We start from the raw sequence: 21,898 nt of genomic DNA on the forward strand, positions 1-21,898 counted from the left end.
GAAGAGACGGTCGCCGTTTTGACCCGGGACCAGAACCTGAACGTGAACTTGAACGAGGAATAATAAGACACGCGTGATTTGAGAACAAAGGCAAGATCATCACCACGAGGTCAGCAACTGTGGTTTTGCGCCGACACTTTTCATTGGGTATATAAATAAAACCCGGCTACTCCAAAGCACACGCATTCTAGTTCCAGATCCTCATCCTCGGAGGAACCAGATCAGACCGGCAACGTTTGGCTTTCAACCATCATTTGAGGCAGAGCGTCTTACTTCGACCCGACAACTACTTCTCCCGGGATATTTCGCCCATCCGTCTCCCCACCACTCGCGCACCCTCATTTGGAAGATAGACGCTGTCGCACTGACTCAGACCTGCTGTTGAGCCGAACCCACCAGACAGCACACCATTCCTCTATCACATATTTCTCGGTGCGCCAACGCATGACGTCCATCCGCTTGTGAAAAGACCAGGAACCGAGACACACAAGGAAGCGTTCATTTACGACGTACTACCTCCCTCTCCGATCGGCATTCGCTTTTCCATCGACCCAGTTTCACAAACCTCAGCCGATACACTGGTACTACCATGAAGGTGCGCCATTAAACCCAGCGCTTCCCCTCTCCTGCCATGACCCGCAACCTTTCCCTCTGCTTGCGAGACATCTGCGGATAGTCGTCCGTTTGCTTGCTCGATTGCTTGCTTGCTCGCCAGTTCAACCTGCCTGCGCTTGTCTCTGAGCTCTCCCGTTGTCTACAGTCATGTACCACTCAACCCCGGAATACATGCGCGATTCTGTGTTCGGTTTAGACTTTGGATTTGCTAACAGTTTGAGGAAGGCTCTCAGGAGATCTATTAAAGGCGAAAAGGACAAGGGGGCTCAGATCTCCATCGCGCCCAAGACCGCAGTTGCTATTGTGCCTCCGAAGAAGGTTCGCCGCCCTTTTGCTACACGCTCTTGTTGCACAAGCCTCCACTTGCCTTGTTATACGTGCTAATATCCGACACACCACAGGTCATTCGAGCTCTCTATGACTACCAGGCGCAATCCTCGCAAGAACTCAGCTTCTCTCGCGGAGACTTCTTCCACGTCATTGGCCGCGAAAATGATAACGACTGGTACGAAGCATGTAACCCTGCTTTGCCGGATGCCCGTGGCCTCGTCCCTGTTGCCTTTTTCCAGGCTCTAGGCCGCACAGAGAGAGACAGTGCTCAATCCGACTCGGGCAATTCTGCCAAGAACCTTGATCACGACTCGGGGTATGCAGAGACCACATCACCGACCCCAGCCCAAAGTCAGCGCAACTCGAAATTGGCAGTAAAGAACGGAGCCATGGTGTACGGTATTGTCATGTATGATTTTGTGGCAGAACGAGCAGACGAGTTGGAAGCAAAAGCCGGCGAGGCTATTATAGTAATTGCCCAGTCCAACCCTGAGTGGTTCGTTGCCAAGCCCATAGGCAGGCTCGGCGGTCCAGGCTTAATTCCAGTTTCTTTCGTGGAAATTCGGGACATGGGGACCGATACCGCAGTTCAAAATCCCCAGGACGCTATTAAGAGGGCGGGTGTCCCCAAAGTCGAAGAGTGGAAGAAGATGGCTGCTGAGTACAAGAACAGCAGCATCACTCTTGGCAAATTCGAGGTCGGTGGCGCACCTGGCCAGCAAGGCCAGCAAGGACTTGAACAGGGCATGGAGCGTATGAGTATACAGCCAGGTGGCAGACGCGCAAGCGAACAGGTTCGCATTCACTCACCACTAGATACCGGGGGCAACATGTGCTAACAACGTCTTAAGCAATCACCTGGGAGCAACGCGCAATCCCCTCAGCAGCAGCAACGCAACACCCAGCAAAACTTTCAACAAAACCCTTACAGCGCCAAGCCTGGCAACCAATTATTGGCGCCTATCGAGGCGCGCATACCGAGGTACTGTTTTGCAGAGGAAAAGTATTGGTTTGTTATTGAAGCCCAGCTTGAAGATGGTCGTCACTGGGAATTATCTCGCTATTATGAGGACTTCTACGACTTCCAAATTGCTCTTCTGACCGAGTTTCCTGCCGAGGCCGGCAACACAAACACACAAAAGCGCACGTTACCGTATATGCCTGGTCCGGTAAACTACGTCACAGACGCTATCACAGAAGGCCGGTTGCATAACCTCGATGCATATGTCAAGAATCTTTTGGCCCAACCTGACTACATCGGAAGATGTAATCTTGTCAGGCAGTTCTTTGCTCCAAGGGAAGGCGATTATGAAATCGACGCTGACTTAAATGGCGGTGACGAATATCGACTATCTGGAGGCTCCGGGCACTCGTCCGCAGACTCAGCACGGGACGGTGCCTCACTACAGACTTCACAGAACAATCTAAACGGTAATGGCTATGGCGGCTTGTCAGCTGCTCCCCGACAGATGTCGAGCGGGCAACCTCAAATGTCACGTCAGACGTCTTCGCTCTCCCAGCCATCACAAACTTCCTTGTCTCCTGGTGTGCAGCAGCAACAGCAACAAGTTCCTGCGTTCAAGGTGAAGCTTTTCTTCAACGGTGACACCTTTGTCATTCGTGTCCCGTCAGACACCGACTACCAACAACTTTCCGACAGAATCCGGGAAAGAGTCAAGTTGGGCGGCGAACTACAGCTCTTTTATCGAGATGAGGCTAGTGGTGACAAGCTAGGCTTAATGAGCGACAACGATCTCAACTACGCTCTGGACCACAATGAGAAGCTGGTCATCTTTGTTGAGAATCCGTGAGATACGATATCCGCCACTGTTTTACTTTGGTCGACTTCTTGAATCTGTTCATATTATACCCTTTGAACCTTTCATCTGCATAACTTCGAGGCGAATAAAAGGTCCATTAGATGGTCTTCTGAAAGCATACGCGACATCTACAGCTTCGTTGTTTCATTGACCCACAATATATCCCTGCATACGGCGAAAATGCTACTAGTACTCGAGCCCACCCCTATCAGCCAGGTCTGTTCTCTGGTGTAGCTGTGTTGGCTTGGATGTCGCAGTCAGGGGCCATCTGATGGACCTTCCAAGTTCAGATTACCGGCATAGATGCCAAAGCGCAACCTGGACAACCTTGGACTTCCTCCTTCGATATGGACATATTTATGGGCTTGGGTGTGGCTGGAAGTGAAGTCCTCTCTATTTTTTTTTTTTGATTCTTTTACTTCTTTTGGCGACCTTTTTTTTCTTCTTCTGAGATCATGACTGGGTAGGAGGCGGATTTCGAAAATAACTCAAGTCGGAGGACCGTTGGTCGTACCGGACTGCTAAGTCCTGAGACGTGGGAACCTGCGAGGAAACGTGGGTATGTGAAGCGGTATGACGAGATGAGGTATGGTTTGGAATGCGATGGATGGCTAGCGTGTCGTAGCTTGCATACCATAAACGAATCGATGGATGACTGACCTTGTGCTTGTGTCTTGCTAGTGCCCGTGCATGCTTTTATGTTCCTCATTACTGACACCAGCCAATTTAAAACAAAAAAAAAAAGTTGGTAGTTGGAATTTGAGCGCGGCGCGCAGACTGACAAATTTGAACGAAAGTTATCAAAATCGAAATTCCGGAACCATGTGGTCTTTTTGGGCTTTATAATCTATCCTTATGGAGAGGGGGGGGGAAGAGAAGAGAAAAAGATGTCGAGGTTGGGGAAAGGCATGCCCACGGCAGATCCGGAAAACTGCTCCGGCCCTCACGATAGCTGGAGCCATTGCGAGCCTCTTTGTACTTCCAAAGCCAAAGACCTTGTGAGTTCATGGTTGAGTGGCTGGTGCATCCTCGGCCTTGCTCGTTACTCAATAATGTTTCAAAAGGTGTGGCCCGCGAGACTATCAACATCTGACAAGTGCGCGCGGGAAGAGCGCCTGCTGATGCTCGATTCTCGTGTCGTGAGTATGCTATGTTCATTTAAGTATATTGCAAGCAAAGTTTTTTTATTATTATCTCACTGCTTTGTCTAAACATGGGATCGTCCCACGCTTCAGAAGACTAGGCCCGACAGATTAACTTTGAAGAGATCCATGTTCCTAAGTCTGTATATCACTGTATTTATAAAGTCTCTCACGCCATGCCCAGTCGGCAAGAATTCTTCAGCATCCACTCTCTGCCACTTCGCACCATGAAGCAACTTTTCCAACATCACCTATCACCAGTCTATGCATAGACATGCTAGTCCTCCCCTGTTCTGATCTGGTACTCGGCAGTCCGAGTGTCTTTATTTTGTGGAAAAGAATGTTATCAAAAAGATTGATTCAGGGACGATATTTATCTTTCTGCGCATCCCAATCGTGTGCTGGAGAAAAGCTCAGGAGGTTTTGTGAAAGACATTGACACACCTGAGTCCACTCCGAACAATCTTTACCGCCCTCTCGTATGGAGTCCGTTCGCCCGTTGTTTCGCTAGATAACAAAAAGAAATTAAAATTTAACATATTGGATTCTGCTTAGCGCTACTAGCTATCAAAAGTCGCTTGAAGATTTGGCTTCGTATGCAAAAGTCTTATACTCTGAGTTGCGTTTGCTGCGCCAGTCTAAATCATGCTGCGAGGGGAAATTGTTCGCCGATGACTGTAGACTGAGTGGTACCAGCACTCGTGTCAGAGAGTCTTTCATGTTTGTCAGACAGTGAGGCTAAGGGAAGATCAGGTCAGGAGGCTAAGAAAGTTCCAAGGTCGAGAAGGAATAAGTAAAGTCTGCCAGACCCTGCTTATAGAAATCTTGTGATGAGAGAAGACTAGGAGAATATCTGAATCGTAAAGTTAGCAACGTCGACACAACGCAGGACATCGTACATACTAATCCAAGTCCCGAGAACGATCCTTGTATGGAAAGACAGCTAGCACCGTAACCAAGGCAGGAATGGAGCAAAGCCTCAGCCTTAACCATTGGCGGGAGACCGTAGTAGAAGTCTGAGTCGACTGGAGGACTGTATTAGACAGGTAAATGCTGAAACCCCCAAAATGTGCTGGCTGAATCCAAATCTTGCGCGCGTGACCTTCAGATCTTGAACCTCTACCCAGGACTATCAATATTTTAGCACAAAAAGTCACCGAATCAGTGTTTCCAGAGCTAGAATGTCTGACTTAAACGTCTTTAGATGTTAACTGAGTCCAAGACGAAACTCGGGCTTGAATTTGGAAGGGTGTCGCCCATGTTACAGCGAGATTTTCTAACGATCGCAAATTTCACAAGCACGGACGACGAGTTTTTATATATCACTGATCCGAGCGATCAAAGGAATTGCACAGACAGGTCTACTTGTAAATGGGGCTAGCGACGAGGATGATAATGGGGATGACAAGGAAGCGGATGACGAAGAGGAAGAGGACGACGGAGAGCAAAATGGGAAATAAGCCAACGATAATAGCTATAATGAAAAGGAGAAGGATATGGGAGAGGATGACGATATTGATTAAGAGGCTGATAACAAAGAGGAGGATGACGGTAATCATAATTAGTATGAAACCCTCCTTACCCAGAGAGCACGAACAAAAAGTAGTCTGTCAGAAGAACTTTTCAATTGAATAGCGAAAAAGCGATAATCATACTATGGAGTTATTGCCATCTCCACCTAGCCTTTTGTGGCACAACGACCACTGACGCCTATTAACCGAAATTCAGAGCTTTGTGCCCATGAAGACGACTGCACTTCATTGGGTATCATCAAACAGAACGGGACCACTTAGTCCACGAACTCCAAACGCCTCGAATGAATCCCTGACGAGTCCATAGCCGTATAGCATGACCACCTCGTCAAATCCTCCAGAGAATTTCAAGTATGGTTTCACCAAACCGACGAATCTTCGTCGACGATATCGCATCGTTCATCGTCCCCTGGCAGCATTCGTGGCACCATGTGATCGACAATCGAATTCGTGCTGAACACAAAAAAAGTGACGACATGGAAGCTTATCCAATTGCGCTCGCCGATACAAGCGGCTCCTCGATCATGGTGATTTATTGAGGCCGACCGTGACAACCTGCCTGAAAGCCGAGACACTGCAATTTCAGTTCGTGGGGGCTACAGGGACGTCGTCTCGATATTGTGTGTTCACAGGGGTGGCATTGTGGTCAGACTTGCCACGGTAGGGGAAATGAATAATTAGAGAGCAATAGAAAAAATGGCGACCGTTCATATTTGGCCCTTGAGATCGACTCGACGGAAAGCCTCTGATCTCGCAGTATCGAAAAGTCCCATGGCTTTACCAGCCAGAAAGACGATCGTGTCATCACGCTCTTCAAGCAAGTGCTGACCATTGTGGTCAATGATGAACTGGGCAGCTTCGGCATCGTGCTCGAATGCCAGTTCTTCGGTAATGTAACGCAGTTTCAGATCTGGCTTGTAACTATAAATAGGGTTAGGATGTCTTGATCTGTTACGTGGGATCGCCGGATGTACATACGCTTTACATATGTTTGCTAGTGCGGCCAGCCGCTCGCGTTTCACAAACATATCCATAAGATATGCTCCCATATTCGGGACATCGAGATAGAGCTGGAAGAACTTGTGATAATTTCCAAGAGCAAGCGCGGAGCGCACGCTGAGAGCGTGCTTGATGGCACGCTCTTCCTTATCTGCTGGTGTTAGATCGGCAATGGCGTCGTTTAACGCGGTACGGTTCGCGGTGTGAATGAAATACAAGATACGATAGGCCTTGAACTCGACGGGGCTTCCTTTCAGACCCATGCCGTACAATGCGCGCAACTGGGTCTGACACTGGTTATACTCACCAAGATCCCCCTTCTCTAAAGCAATCCGGGCGTGTATCTCATAGACGGAAACAGTGAAATCATTTCGGATGCGCTGGACAGTCAGATCTTGACGCATAGACTTGAACTGGTCACAGATGTAGTTGTAGTTTTGGTCCTTTCTCCATTTCTTCTTGAGCAAATCCAGTGTTTGATGCAATATTTGTTCAGGCCGAACCATGGAGGGCTTGGGTGCAGCGGTCAAGCGAAGATATCTCTTCTCCAGGTCGGTGCATGTTCCCACTACGGGTCCAGCCGTGGGCGGCGGGCTAGGGGAGCGATACGTGGATTTGTAACCCCCGTCGAAGCGACGTTGACGCTTCTCTGCTTGCTTCTGGAACTTACTTTTAGCAGAGAGCGGCTCGTCCAGCGACAAGGCAGCGGTGGGCTTCGAGATGCGATCTTGGAGAGAGGGCCGCGTGGCACTACGCCAGGGAGAGCTCTGGTCGGCCTGGGAAAAATCGGTTGATTTTCGCTTCTTGTCATTGGCAGGAGTTTGTGGCTGAAATTGGGCATGAGCTAAAACGGCGGAAGTGGTGCCTATGCCTCCGTGTCCATAGAGAGCCTGGAGGCGGTTGCCCTGGATAATATGTTGCGGTAGAGGCATGGAGTTCCAGTCGGTGGAATACATTGATCCGCTGTCCTTGGCTTGTGAGATGGTTTCCTTCAGTTGGGCCTGCATCTCCTCCTTGGACACGTCGGGTATCATGTTCTTCTTTTCGAAGGAGCGTTGGACATACGAACGGACCGAATCTGGCCAGTCTATTTTCTGGTCTTGCTGTGGCTGTTGTTGCTGAGCATTCCCGAGGGCGGGAGGCGGATTTACATTTTGTGGTGGATTAGCAGGCATGGCATATGCGTTGGGGTACGGAGGCTGAGGTGGAAAAGGTTGACCAAAGCCGGCTGTTCGGGCGATAACGGGAGTGAAAGCAGTAGCGGCTGTGTTTGAGGCCGAGTTAGCATTTGTGACAATGCTCAAGTGAGCCTGTTGGTATGTAAAAGTAGGGTTGTTGTGTGAGGAGCCAAGTGACGGTGGGTATCCATGCAAATGATGGTTGGGATGCGGTGATCTATCACGGAACGTACTTTGAGGGTACCCATATGAGCCTGATTGGATGCCGGGCGGCGGCGGTATCGAAGCCCACGACATGGCGATATTGGCGATGTCGTCGATTTTAAGTGGATGGGTTGAGGTTCAGCTTTTCGAATATTGGTTAGTTAGCACGGGGGGATCAACAGTATCGAAAACCCGGTCGCTGTGATGCAGGTGTTTGATGTCCGTCGAGTTTCAACAAAGACAGCTCCGCGGTGGTAATATCTTGATGGCGTACGCGAACTACGGGAGGATGTGGAAGAAGTGTGAATGAACCAGTTGTGTGGTTGCGCACGTAATTAAGAAAGAAGTCGACTTTGGGCTGGAAGGGTGGAATGGAAGAGAACGGGGAACAATGAAGTGGAGAAAAGGAAAAAGAGCCCACTGACCCCATTTTTCTTTTTAGGTAATTGCTTACAGTAACCAACGAGCGCCTGTCTTGTCTATTTCTGATCCTGCGGGCTTATGAAAATCCGACTGAACTCTTCACCTAGTCTAACAGTCACTCGAAAGCACAATACCAAGTAGTCTAGTTTAACGTCAATACCTGCGGAGTCTTGAGATTTGTAGTAAGGTTAGAACTCTCTAACCTAGGTCGCCTTAGCGGATAACGCTGGTGGGGCCTACAGCAAGTTAGCATCTTTGCAGCTCCCCCCCCCCTGCCCCTGTGCATTGCCAGAGAACTCATGTGTCACTGATAGCGGTAATATGTATGATGCCTTATTAATTAATTGCTTCAGTTATTTCCAGTTCAAATGTCGTTACGTGGACTGCACGACGTCAGGACACAGGACACAGGACCAGCCGCAACATTTGCCTTTCTGAACTACACTTTAAAGTCGCCTGGGCAGAGCATATCAAATACGTCCCTTTTTGAACGACATGACGGATGTTTTTAAAACAAATCGACCTCACGACAGCCCTGCGGCCCTCCTACCTCCCCGATGAAGTGCTGCTCTTTGTGCAGGATAACGTGGGGTTATATGAGGGGTGAGTTGAGCACTCCATCCCATGATGGCGACATGACCATAACATTTCTTTTTTCCCCCTTTGACATGATAAGTCGCTCTTTCGCACATACCGCTAACATGACCTCGTAACAAAGCAAATATAAACTGCCAGACCATCAAAAGGGCCAGGTGTACCTGACATCGCATCGCATATGCTATGTCGACCAACAAGAACCCCGAAAGCACTCCCTTGCACTAGATCTGAAGGATGTCGAGAGATACGAGTTCTACGTAGGCATCCAGCCACAGCGCTTGCTTCTTTTCCCTACCTGTTTCCCTTGGCGAAACGGATCACTCATACCTTGCGCAGGCCGGTTTTCTCAAGTCTTCCGCCAAGGTCACACTGATCCCTAAGGCGCCCAAGCGACGCTCATTGATCTCGCGAAACCCCACGACTGCCAGTCCGTCGCGAAGCGTTACAGCCTCTCCAGCACCGACCGCCGATTCCAGATTCCGCTCTTCAAATACCCCCTCGGCGCCGGCGACTTCGGCCACATGGGTTTGCTCCATCTGTAGCTTCCCCAACCCGGTGCCATCCAACTTCGATCCGACCACAGCCAACGCGCATACCCCCCTACCTCCATGCCTGGCATGTGGCATCAAGCCCGCCCTGACCCATGTCCTGAAGGCAACAATATCCAGCGCTACCAACAGGCAGCCTTCCAACTCTGTATCCAGATTAGAGGGTCCAGTACCTCTCCCGCCGCAACCGGACGTACTGCACGAGGCCCCCGGTTCTTTGGTGGCCCCATCGTCGTCGCCTCGCTTCTCCTCTACAGACAAGGACGCTGGCTTCGAGTGTCCGAGGTGCACTTTCCTCAATCATCCCTCACTCTTGTCCTGTGAGATCTGCGGAGCACAGTTGATCTCCCATGACATTCCTAAGCATGTCGTTCAGGACCATGAACAACCAAGGAGTGACTCGCCTGGGCCCGTGCTGAAGCCTGGCAGTCCCCTTGGGCTGGAGAACCCGGAAAGCGTCAAGATCTCATTCCGAGGGGGTGGCGACAAGATATTCTATGAAAGGCTCAAGGGATCCATGACGCAACGGAAATGGCTACTACAAGAAGCGCCTCCTGTTCCTAGCAGTAACAGTAGCAGGGCTGGAGGTGACGCATCGAGTCCTCTGTCAAGATCGGATTCTGGCGCGGGTCGGATCAAGACTGCCGGTATTGCTGGTCTCGAGAAAATGGGGCTCGATAGGCGGAAGAATAACGAACTAGTTATTGGCAACGCGTTTGAAGACCTCGAAGCTTTAATGGCATCTGCCAAGCACATCGTGGCGCTGGCAGAATCGTTCGCTAGGCAAGCTAATAGCGGCACAGGCGCCGCAACCTCTGAGGCAAATGCCTTGTTGGCAGAGTCGGCAAACCAACTTGGCCTCATAACTACAAAGGACATTGTCGGTGGCGGAGGTGGATCTGGTGCTGAGAATTTGTATCTGTCCGAACTGTCGAGGAATCTTGCCGAGTTCCTCACAGATGATGCCAGGGGCGTGCTCAAGAAGGCAGGAGGCATTGTCAGCTTGATCGACCTCTGGGCAATGTTTAATCGAGCTCGAGGAGGTGTGGAATTGGTCAGCCCAAACGACTTCGAGAAGGCAGCACGGCTCTGGGAGAAGCTCAAGCTCCCAGTACGACTGAGAACATTCAAAAGTGGTGTCTTGGTCGTCCAGGGTCGCGACAGGACGGATGAAAGCACTATCAAGGCTCTTCTCGCCTGGCTTCGTGATCTACATGACATACCCCCTGACCGAGAAGTCCCGTGGGACTGGCAGGAGTTTGGCCGTGGCGTCACAGCACAAGATGCAGCTGAAAGATTTGGCTGGAGCATTGGAGTCGCCGAGGAAGAGCTTGAGATGGCCGAGGAACGTGGGGTGCTGTGCCGCGAAGAAGGCATAGAGGGCCTCAAGTTCTGGGAGAACTACATTGATACTGGCGAGCACCGCAACCGACCTAAGCAAGATAAGGAGGTGGATAAGATTCTCAAGTCTTTGAAAGAGTCTGGTATCATTTAGAAGAGAACTAGAAGGCTCAAGACGAGCAGTCGAGAAATCCAGGCACTCATATCGCTCGCCACGTCAGCCCCAGAGCAAGTTAGCTCCAGGAACAGATAATAGCCGTTTTGCTCCCTTTAGACAAGACCAATCCGAACATGTCTCAGGAGTTTGCAAACAATTGAATTTAAGCGTCTCTATACTACTTGTGTACACATGCTCTGAAGCTTCTGTTCTAAAAGAAAAAGTCTATGCTTTCTATTTCCATCGTTTGGTCATTAGACATTAGACATGAGGGGAGAGTGTCTTGGTCCAGAAACCACCAACGCCAAAAGAAAAATCAAATAAAAAAAATGAAGCTGTACCATCCTCTAAGAACGACATATCTGTCAACGGTAACAGAAGTCGGGCCAGGCCAGGCGCAGAAGTCCCGTGTCTATCTCTAAAAGACGCCTCTATCATGGTAACTTGTCTTGTGTTCCTAAGTCAACTTCTGCATCAGGTTTCGCCTGACACGCGTGTTCACCACGCCACCGACCCCGAAAGCAGGCACGATTCTACACACTCTGGCGGCCACACTGACGGCCCAGTTCTTCTTGACCGCCGACCAGCGATCTCCCCAGGTCTGGGAGGGGCGGTTGTAAAGGTCCAGGCCCAGCAGGTGCAGGGGCGTGCTGAAGAGCTGGATCGCGGCCGGGGCGGCGAACTGCGCGACGGTCTGCCCGGAGATCTTCTTCTGGAACTCGTGCGAGAGGTGGTCCGACAGCACGGGGCCGAGCAGGGGCGGCACGTTGAACGACGCGAAGATGGTCATGCAGTCCCGCAGCGTGAACAGCACGTACGACGGCAGGGGCACCGACCGCGGCGGCCCTTGCGGCCCGAACAGCTTCACGTAGACCTGGTCCTTGTAGATGCCAAGACCGACGTTGGCCGCGGAGCCGCTGGCGAACTTGATCGTGCCCGCCGCCACGTGCGTCGCCGGCTTGTTGTACACCGTCGACGAGGCCGTGTCGAGCGTGTTGGCCGTTAGGTAGGTGCCTCCGTACACCATGAAGATCAGGGCCACAGGCTTCGAGAAGAGGAATGTATGGGGCCGTCGCAGGAAGGCCGCGAGCGAGGACTTGAGCGCGCTGCCGAGGGACTGGCGACCCGAGGCGTTTTCCATGATCGACCTGAGGTGGAGAGACAAGTCAGCGTGGGACCTTTCACGACCTTGTGGCGTTGGGACGGTCACGTAGACTGGGCCGCGCAAAGACTTACCTGTCGATGATAGAAATCAGCGGCGCGACCATGGAGGCGGCGCAAGCTGCGCTGGCAAAGTCAGCGGCCAGCCGGGTGCCCAGGTTCTTGGTGTTCCAGGTCTTCTGCAGCTGCGCCTTGACTTCTTCCGTTGGAGGTTTCGTTGACATGGGGACGATATGCGGCGCTCGCGGATCGAGCGAGGGTGCCAGTCTTTGGGTTTGGACCTCGTCTCTCATACTGAATGAAGGCTTCCCGTTTGCCCAAAAGAATGAAGTAAAATAAAACAGAACCCTTTTCGTACCCGCCAACCAACTGCCACCGGTCTCTTCTTCCCCTTTATTGTGTGTTCGTAAGCTTGTCCAAGAACGCTCTGCGCATTCCGCAGTGGGAAAGTGCTTCACGGGGATGCTTCTTTGATGATGATCACAAAACTTGAGAACGACGCCATCCAAATCTCGTAGAGATGTCTTGGTAAATTGAAGATGTACTCTACAAGAAAGCTGCAGGAGAAGGGACTATTGTAACGGTCGAGCTGTTGACATTTCCATCACCAACCCTGTCGAAGAACGCGATCAGACGTGCTTTTCTTACGGGTTATCGTATGATTATATCCTAGAGATAAGCTGGATTGGAAGTTCGGCGACTCATATCCATCCATTTTCTAAGCCAGAGTAAGCCTGATGTCGCTAGAAGCCGCTACCGGAGCATGCCTGGTTCGGTGACAATTACCGCGAGATCAAGCGCCGAAGGGTGCGCTGCGGCGTTACTAAGGCGCTGGAAATACGGATTTGCAGGCTTCACAGTGCTGGGATATCTCGCAGTGGGAGAGCCGCTATCGGGACTATAATCATTATAGATATTGTGCATTAGCTTTGCGATTAAGACATACTTCCTTCTATTAAGTTAGCCCAGAGGTGGACCTCCCGGGTGAGGTACGGTTTATTCTCGAGAATCTAACTGAAATTATAATATACTACTAAGGTTGTAAGGTGGTATCTGTGAGGAAAAAGTCCCTCGCATCGTCCAAGAACAGAAAATTGCATGTATTGCTAAGTGGATATTATCGTAACAGGGTTTTGGCCAACATGCTTGCTGGGCTCTCCTACAGAGCGCCCCTCCGGATGCTATGAAAGCTTTCCACACATGAATTATCAGCGTCTTGAAAACAAAGAAAATAAACTCAATTGAGACCGTCTTGTCTGCGGTGCCCTACCGCATTGATGGCAACTATCGTCAATGGTACCCGTGGAATGATTGCAGCAGATCTCACATACTGCTTTGCCCCACCCAACAGGTGTGTTGCACTAAGACATCTCTTGCCTCCGGTGCATACTCCTAGTCTATATATACATACTCTCGCACAGTTATGGCGGACGTGTTCCCGCTTCTCTGAATACCAAGCTGTCAAGCTTGCGAGTAAGTGCCTAATTGTAGCACTGCCGTCTGCGCAGCTGGTTGGGAGGTTTTGATGACTGGATAATGGTATTTCCTATGATTTTTGGAATGTCCCTTTCGAAGGGATGACCGAGGATATCCAGACCTAGTGGCACGAGCGACTAGGTTAATTCTATCTCTTCTTACGGCGAATGAATGCCCACCGTCAGCGTCAGAGCACCTGGACTGTGGCAAAAATCACTCGATGCTGAGAGCTCAAATTCAGAGAAGCATCCGCAGAGGCCCTGACGGAGGACTACTTGCCAGGTATTGCATCTTCCACAATTATGTGACACTGCGTAAGACGCTGTACAGACAACCCAAGGTAGGTGTGCTGAGGCTGTACTAGTGGTGGCATTTGGCCAGACCGTGAGGGTTGGCGATGCTAATAATGTTAGTTTGGGACTGAGCTTCCTCTCTTATAGTTTGAAACGGCATGAGATCTAAGACCACCCCTACCCACCGGGCACGGAACTGGCATGCCACGTGGAATGGCGATTCAATCATATTCATTGCCCATTGTGTCGCCTGAAACGATTGATGTCTGTTGCGAGCAGTTATCAGTGATATAATAGAAGTAGTCTACTTCATAGCCTGAAAATTCTCAGAGCTCTTCCTCTCCACATCTTCATTTCTCCTTACATGCGGAGGACTACGATTACAGTGGAAATACGCTTTCCTATACAACACATTGATCGGAAAGAGGAGGAACTACGGGAGTTGGACCATTCTCAAGGCTGAGACGTACAAGATATTATGCAGCTCATGTGTGGGAAATATATTACTGTATCGTCAGTGGCTATCCTATCTCTATATTTGGTAATAAACTGACAAGACGATGAGAATACATACTGGGCTCACTTCAAGAAATGGGGATAGACTCTAACCAAAGGGTGTCCCGGAGTACTGTTATAATGATATGAACTATATATTCTACCTTCTTCACTGACTTGCTGCGTGTAGTAAATTATCACCACGCAAATGGGTCTGATTCTGAGGAGGATCAAAGGTTCTCGATATTGAACTTGGGATTGAGGTTCGACTGTGGATCTGCAGCTAGTCGGTCGCACTATTCATTCCACCAACCAAGGCAGTCTCTCAGTTGACAAGAAACACGTTAATCAAGATAAAACATGGTGATCCATATGATCTTGGAAGACCACGCTGTACGTGCCATGATAATTATGCTAACTCATCCGCCTGATAACTGGTGCATTGGGTAGTGTATTTGAAATATCCTATGAGCTTAAACCTGTTTCCTGCCTTCACCACCTGGGGTGGCCAGAAGGTATTCATGGTGCTTAGGACCACCATGACGATAATTTCGAAGGAGGTATCGACATTGCAAATATGTCGACAAATTGAGAGTGGTGTGGACATTGGTTGTGGTGGTGATAACAGTCTGCAGTGTTGCTGTGAATTTAGAATGGGGGCTTTAGGCGAAGGTGGTGGTGTCCTAGGCGTCAAAGAGGTTGAAAGCAAAATGATTGCATAATAATAAATGAGGCGATGTTTTTGAGCCACTTATGTGTACACGTTATACTCATTGCTTACATGTACTGCTGGCTGTGCGACATGATGGTTGTTCATGCAAGAGACCCTTTGCGCATAGCAATATCCAGTTCCTGCTATCTGAATAGCCTGTATCCAATAATGTTCACCTGGACTCCGTAGATTGCCAGCTAGACTAACTTAGGATAGATCAACACGTTAAATGCGACCCTAGACTAGGTGAAGAAGTCACTTATGCAGGGCCAAGGAACTTTTCTTTGTTCGTTGACTTTTGCAATAAACTTACTTTTTATGTCAAATTTCTACTATTCATTAAAACATTGCACCAGCGATCACGTACAAAGATTTCGCTCAATGAAATATTTAAATATATATATTCACCCTCAATTACTACGCAATTCAAGGCATGCATTACAACAACTCAATCAACTGCAGTCATTCTCATACTGCATCATGATGTTCAGTTTCGTGGTGCTTGTTGCTGCAACCTCCAACCCCCTACGCGAGCACGCAGTAACCACAATTGCAAATATTGACACTTTTCTTTATATAATGCAAAAGCTTCTGAGTAGGATTCAAATCTTTTGTTAACCACTCCTCGCGTACGTACATGGCTGGCAATAACCGGCCTAGTGGGAATTGTACCAAGCTCCATCCCAGGCAGCCGAATTCTTGAAGGAAAAGGAGCCTTTCTTGGCTGCCCGCCGCGTCATTGGCTTGCCATCCAACAAAACGATTACGCCTAGGCCTCGCAATGGTCTGCGTACTGCTCTGATCGAAGACGGGTCTTTTTTTATCGCGTACCCATGATACAACTGTCAAATTCATCCAAGAAACCGGCAGTCAAGCCTTGTTTGTTTTGCTGTGAGATATCGCCGTGGTCAGTATGGTTGTTGTACCTAAATTTACACCAGAATTGCTCGTTGCCCTTCCCCAACGGGGCCCGGCAGTTCCAAATCATGACGGGACACTTGCATTGTTCAGCCAATCAACTCACGAAGTTGGAGGGAAAACCTCAACAGAATACCGTGTCCTGCATATTGGTACAGGCAAAACAGAGCAGTTGATTGCTGATGAGAAGGCTAGAGACGTAGTCTGGCTTGGTAATGGCACCAATACAGTTCTGTATCTGAGTCAAAGAGAAGAAGGGTATACATGGATCAAGACGATTGATGCTGACACACCTGCGGCCGAGCCATCCATCGTGGACTTTATCGAAGCACCAGTAAAGTCTCTCAAAGTCAAGGCCCTGAAGAATGGCTCTATAGCTTTCGTGGTTGCCGGGCTTGCAGATGTTAAGGGTATCCTCTATAACAAGGAAAACGACAAGAAACCGCATACAGCTAGAGTCACTGACAATTGGAATCCTCGTATAGTAAGTGCCTGTCACTTTAATTCTAGGAGGAACTGACTCTCAACCTTCATATAGTGGGACTCGTATCCTGGATCACAACACTCTACACTATGGTACACTAGTTTGGTCAGAGAGGACGGTGATTGGAAACTAAACAAGCCATTGAAAAATGTCCTGCGGGATACGACATTAACCGCACCACCTTTCATGTATGAGCCAGGAGATCGCAGGAAAGAATTCGACATAAGCGATCGGGGCATCATATTCTCTGCCACCGAACAAAACGTAAACCATCCCCGAAACGCTCGGTTGACCAGCATCTACCATCTCCCCTTGAGCTCCTTCTCCGATGCCAGCACTTCGGGCCCTTTAAAGATTTGCTTACAGCAAGACGTCCATCCTCAATCAACAACAGGAGACGGTCACTGTTCCCAGCCTAGGTTTAGTCCCAACGGGACCATGATCGCTTTCCTGAGATCATCCTTTGAAAAGCCTTTGGAAAAATCAATATGGATAAAACATGTGGAGTCATGCAGTGCTATCGACGTTTGCGCGATGGTGACAGGCAAGAGTTGGGGCTTGAAACCGGCATATTTTGAGTTTGCGCTGGACGGTCACTCTGTTTATATCCAGGCCAAGGATTCCGGGAGAGTCGCTTTGTTCAAGCTGAACCTCCTGCCAAACGCCTGTCCTCAGATCATATTCCGTAACGGGTCCGTTTCAGCGTATCACCAGTTTCGACCAGAAGACGGGAGTACTACCAAGCTGCTTGTGACAAGTTCCAGCTTCGTCGAACCTTGGATCTGTCAAATCATTGATAGCTGCCCCATGATAGAATCTGATCCGTGGATCGTTTCCAAAACCTCAAAACTAAACAATATTGGTTTATCGCCCAAGCAGGTCTCGGAGATATATTTTGAAGGCACCGCAGACTACTTTGTCCACGCTTGGGTGATCAAACCGAGGGATTTTGACCCAAGCAAGAAAAAGTATCCGCTATGTCTCCAAGTCCACGGAGGACCCAATGATTCTTGGGATGATGAATGGAATGCGTGGGTTAGTCGCCCCGCTGGATATGATGACAGAACTTCACTAATGGCCACAGTGGAATCTATTAGTATGGGCTGAGCAAGGCTACATCGTCGTAGCACCCAACATCACCGGAAGTGATGGCTTTGGCTTGGAAATGGCTGAAGGTATGTTAAAAAGGTTAAAGTATAGATCGAAACTGATTTTGTACAGCCATCCAAGATAATTGGGGAGGCCGTCCATATGACGATCTAGTCAACTGCCTCGAACACATCAAGCATATGCCTGGAATTGATATGGACAACGCGGTGGCCGCAGGCGGTAGCTGGGGTGGGTACATGATGAATTGGATCCAGGGACAAGACCTCGGGCGTCGAGTAGGGCTTCTACACAATCCACCTTACTACGAGATCACTTGACTAATATTGGTTCGCTAGTTCAAAGCTCTCGTCTGCCATGATGGCATATTCCACTTGCCCACGTTCCTTCTACAGACCGACGCCTTGCCACAATTCTATCGCGAATTTGGTGGCCCGCCTTTCATATGGAGCAATTTTGATGGCTTGGAGCGATATAATCCAGCGCGTCCCGATTTGCTCCAGAACTGGAAAACTCCGATGCTAGTAGTTCATAGCGACAAGGATTACCGCTGCCCGATTACTGAGGGATTGGCAGCTTTTCACACACTGAAAGCGCTTGGCACACCGACGAGATTTTTGAGTTTTCCGGATGAGAATCATGTTGTGTCGAGAGAAGAGAATGTACTCGAATGGAATCGTCAAGTCTTTGCGTGGATCAATGAGTGGTCAGGTATCGCAACAAGGGAATAATGAATCAGAATGCTGATTGGTGTTGATTAGTAATTGCTTTACTGCCAGTCTTTTGTACGGATATGTGCTGCCGCAATTCTCATTTGATGTTACAGGCGGAATGGATAATTGAATAGTGAATTTCCGTAAGAATGAACCTTCAGGCCAATGAATGAACTACAACAGCATAAGTCCAGTGCAGTTGTCTAGCGAACAGCTGCTGAGTTGCTTCCTATCCTGAGAGCTTCAAGGGAGCTGCCCGTCAGCTCTTCAAGCTTGATACCGACAACTTTTTCCAACAACGACAACACCCTGGTTCGCCGGCTCAACGGAAATTGAGGCGAGAATGCGAATGATGTAATCACAGGTCTGAGATGACATTGCAGTTCGTCCGATTGCAAACTCTAGCACAATGCTTCGCAGCACATTTAGTATAACATTATCTGCCAAAACGGCACCCACCCCTAGAAAGACCCAAAAGGGCCAAAGACGTCTATGCACATAGGTGCCAGTCCCTGCGAAGTAAGTATATATTCTTTCGCATCACCTTTAGGCACTAAATCATTGTCCTTATCATCGTAGTTATCTCTTTACTTGCTACTGAATGCTGGCCGCCATTTTGAATGAAACGAAACCTTTTGATCTTTAAGTCGATCATTTTAAGTTTATTCGCGACATGTTACGACGTTTGACAGAGAGTGAGCGTATAATAGAGCACATATCCAAGAAATATATCAGCTATTCAAACGCTCGTTTGTAATAGTTTTTTAAACTCGATAACAAATGGCTTGAGATCCGATATCGTTCTATCGTTCTTGAATATTGAGGTGATCTCCGTCAGATCGGCCTTCATCCTCACCGATTGCGTCGTACCGTCGAGAACCTGCACATCCCCGAGACTCAAAACCAAAACGTAGAAGGCCACCTCCTTCTCAATGTTTAACCTCTCAGCAACCGATGCCAAAACGTCTGATGCAAGCAGCTCGGGATTGTGCGTAAGCATGTAGAATGCTTGGTACGTGATGTTGTGGCCTGCGCAGAAGTGTCTGACCTCAATGTCATAGGACGTATCGCGCATGAACCTGTTTTGCACAATGGTGGGTTTGACAGAAGCTGCATCGTATACGGCCTTCAGTTGTTGTAGACTCACGTTGGACACGCCGAGCTGCTTGATGGTATGCGGAACAAATTGCTCGAAAGCTTTGTATGCGGCAATGCTGTCCTCGTTATCGCGGTAAGGTCCATGCAGTAGGAATGCGTCAAGGTATTCGACTTTCAGATTCTCTAGGCTTTGTTGGATTGATTCCTTTACTTGTCCTTCGATGCTCTGATCTGGATTGTATGGGAGCTGGTCGCGAGGCATCGCAAAAGCTGGGCAGAACTTTGTTTGAATCTATTGAACATTAGAAATCCCATAGTGAACCAGTCGTCCGTCTCGCCAAGACCGACTGGTTGGACCAGCTATGGCGGATGCGGTTTGCCTTACCCAGAGATCTCCCCGCTTGACGACGCCAGACTTGAGAGCTGCTGCGATACCATCGCCTGTGTGAGACTCTTTATAGGCGGGCGGATAGTTTGCTGTATCAACAGCTGTGAACCCGATATTCAAAGCCGTTTCGGTAAGAAACGCTGTCCGGTTTTCCTTTCGAGATGTTCCGTATATCAGCAACGGTTTGCTGTGGATGGTCCTCAAAACCGGTGGACCGGTGTCCTCAATGTGCTCGTCCATCTCGATAGGTGCACTTCGATAATTACAGGAGGGCCCTAAGTGCTATCTATGTGTAGTTGATCATGGGCTTGAAGCTGAGCATAAACACAATTGACCGCACAGCACATGAGGTCCCAAAGGTTCAAAACGCCAGTCAGTGTTTAACACAACTTTGGTAGGCGGGGTAATTGACCAGGGTCGCTTGTTATGTCTGCCTAAAGTTGGATATTAAGCACACTTGTGGACTTGATATCCACAGTGAATACAAAAGTAAGAAACCTGTCGATGGACACGTAATACGGATGGGATTAATCATAGGTTTATTGATGGTGTTTGTGATACGGACGAGGGATGAAGCTATCCTCTGTTCTAGGCGCTAATAGATATCCCGGGTGGATACCGAAGATACCAACTACTTGTACTTGGAAAGTCCTTTTAAACAAGCGGCTGAGTGTAAGCTCTTGTCCATGAGTATAGCAGAACATACGGTCCCAAAGATCTGCGAACCTGCTCGCTAACACGACCGATTACCAAGGCCTTGAACGGCAGGTACCATGAGCATTGTGAAAAGAATAAGAAAATAAATGGAAGCCTGATTTTAGAATGATAATCGCTCATATCAGTAGTGACAATATGTCGATTTTATGGGGCCTATAGCCTTGTTGCTATTATACTGCAATTTCTATCCACTGTAAACATGACAAGGCCCCCTGCACAAACTTAGGCAGCCACGAAACGTTGATTCGGCAATTCCTGGAGGAACAGACGAATAGGCTTATTCTTAAAGCTTGTTCGTACTACATCCAGTTGCAGTACATCGATTGATCCATAGCTTGCGTATGAATTACGACGACTTCTAGACTTGCCCTGCTTCATCGCTTCACACCAGGACTTCCCTCAACCTTCCGAAAGTGCTCCTACCTCGTAGTAGTAATAGGTTAGATGGAGGTATCGAGTACCTTCCGACTGCCTGTACGGCTAACAGAATCCAAGGTACGCGAAGCACACGCGTATTATCAGTGCTTGGGTCCTCACAGACAATAGAGCATACACCTCTTGACGGAAAACATGCCCAACGGCAAGAAAGTCCAAATATTGCTAGAAGAACTTCGACTTGCAAGTAGGCTTTGCTGGGAGATGCATCTGATCAACCTGGAGACGGATGAGCAGAAGAAGACATGGTTTCTTAGGCTGGACCCGAACGGTAGTCTGCTCCTGGTCTGTATGAACGAGACCGCGGAGAAGTAATACTAACCCATAGCAGGTAGAGTACCGGTCCTGTACGACAATATTAAAGATATTGCAGTTTCTGTCATGGACAGTTCAGCCATTCTGTTGTATATACAAGAACACTACGACAGTGATGACCATTTTGGCTTCAACTCAGCAGAAGAGAAAAGCCAGGTCTTACAGTGGTTATTCTTCTGGCATGCAGCTGTCCCAATTCAAGGACAGACTCGGCATTTCAATGGAAAGCCCGCAGAACCTTCGCCATGTAGGTCTAGATCGCGCCGGATCACACAAGTAAACCATGCTGACGCGCTATCGTTGGTAGATGCAGCATCTTGATGGTTGGCAGGGAAGGGAATCGGCAAATACAGCATAGCTGATATAGGCACTTGGCCGCATGTCAGAGCATACAAAAGTCTAGGGTCCACCGAGGAGGATATGAGACTTTTCCCTAATTTACTAGGATGGATTTCCAGGATAGCTGCTAGGCCCGCTGTGCAGGCAGGGACCTGTGAGAAATACGATAGCGAGGACAACCATAGTATTGTTGTTCGTACTAACTGAGTGTAATTTGGCTTGGCGGGCCATGTAGTATGTCATCCCAATGTGGCCTTTGTTGCCTGGCTTGGTGCTATGCATTATAAGTGTCAGAAATATCGTAAGTCATTGCGACACAACTTGGCTGCTTTCAAACAAAATATGGGTCTGTCACCGTTGC

At 48.9% G+C, this 21,898-nt stretch overlaps 7 protein-coding genes across 7 annotated transcripts; 4 read left to right on the forward strand and 3 right to left on the reverse strand.

The window, feature by feature from the left end:
• Positions 1–762: 762 nt before the first annotated feature.
• BKA67DRAFT_529570 (uncharacterized protein) lies at positions 763–2,756 on the forward strand (the record flags this gene model as incomplete). Its single annotated transcript, XM_046099090.1, has 3 exons — positions 763–933; positions 1,017–1,739; positions 1,797–2,756. 3 exons carry the CDS (start codon positions 763–765, stop codon positions 2,754–2,756), a joined length of 1,854 nt encoding a protein of 617 aa, XP_045963548.1.
• Positions 2,757–6,146: 3,390 nt separating this feature from the next.
• On the reverse strand, positions 6,147–7,370 carry BKA67DRAFT_509204 (SAC3/GANP/Nin1/mts3/eIF-3 p25 family-domain-containing protein; the record flags this gene model as incomplete). The annotated part of the gene is made up of 2 exons (XM_046097223.1): positions 6,147–6,360; positions 6,418–7,370. 2 exons carry the CDS (start codon positions 7,368–7,370, stop codon positions 6,147–6,149), a joined length of 1,167 nt encoding a protein of 388 aa, XP_045963549.1.
• Positions 7,371–8,745: 1,375 nt separating this feature from the next.
• Positions 8,746–10,883, forward strand: BKA67DRAFT_652650 (EAP30/Vps36 family-domain-containing protein; the record flags this gene model as incomplete). The annotated part of the gene is made up of 3 exons (XM_046106204.1): positions 8,746–8,846; positions 8,962–9,097; positions 9,177–10,883. 3 exons carry the CDS (start codon positions 8,746–8,748, stop codon positions 10,881–10,883), a joined length of 1,944 nt encoding a protein of 647 aa, XP_045963550.1.
• Positions 10,884–11,343: 460 nt separating this feature from the next.
• Positions 11,344–12,271, reverse strand: BKA67DRAFT_511672 (uncharacterized protein; the record flags this gene model as incomplete). The annotated part of the gene is made up of 2 exons (XM_046097415.1): positions 11,344–12,034; positions 12,123–12,271. The coding sequence occupies 2 exons, from the start codon at positions 12,269–12,271 to the stop codon at positions 11,344–11,346; spliced, it is 840 nt and encodes a 279-aa protein (XP_045963551.1).
• A 3,665-nt stretch (positions 12,272–15,936) lies between these two features.
• Positions 15,937–18,263, forward strand: BKA67DRAFT_589459 (prolyl oligopeptidase; the record flags this gene model as incomplete). The annotated part of the gene is made up of 5 exons (XM_046104462.1): positions 15,937–16,425; positions 16,480–17,460; positions 17,510–17,600; positions 17,647–17,810; positions 17,871–18,263. 5 exons carry the CDS (start codon positions 15,937–15,939, stop codon positions 18,261–18,263), a joined length of 2,118 nt encoding a protein of 705 aa, XP_045963552.1.
• A 631-nt stretch (positions 18,264–18,894) lies between these two features.
• BKA67DRAFT_13212 (NADP-dependent oxidoreductase domain-containing protein) lies at positions 18,895–20,288 on the reverse strand. The gene is made up of 2 exons (XM_046095010.1): positions 19,729–20,288; positions 18,895–19,635 (listed from the first exon to the last, which is right to left on the reverse strand). Exons 1-2 carry the CDS (start codon positions 19,969–19,971, stop codon positions 18,985–18,987), a joined length of 894 nt encoding a protein of 297 aa, XP_045963553.1. The 5' UTR covers positions 19,972–20,288; the 3' UTR covers positions 18,895–18,984.
• A 604-nt stretch (positions 20,289–20,892) lies between these two features.
• On the forward strand, positions 20,893–21,744 carry BKA67DRAFT_633865 (uncharacterized protein; the record flags this gene model as incomplete). Its single annotated transcript, XM_046105632.1, has 4 exons — positions 20,893–20,943; positions 20,995–21,172; positions 21,248–21,445; positions 21,530–21,744. 4 exons carry the CDS (start codon positions 20,893–20,895, stop codon positions 21,742–21,744), a joined length of 642 nt encoding a protein of 213 aa, XP_045963554.1.
• Positions 21,745–21,898: the final 154 nt, after the last annotated feature.

Source organism: Truncatella angustata, assembly GCF_020726525.1.
Source record: "Truncatella angustata strain MPI-SDFR-AT-0073 chromosome Unknown BKA67scaffold_1, whole genome shotgun sequence".
Taxonomy (NCBI): Eukaryota; Fungi; Ascomycota; class Sordariomycetes; order Amphisphaeriales; family Sporocadaceae; genus Truncatella; species Truncatella angustata.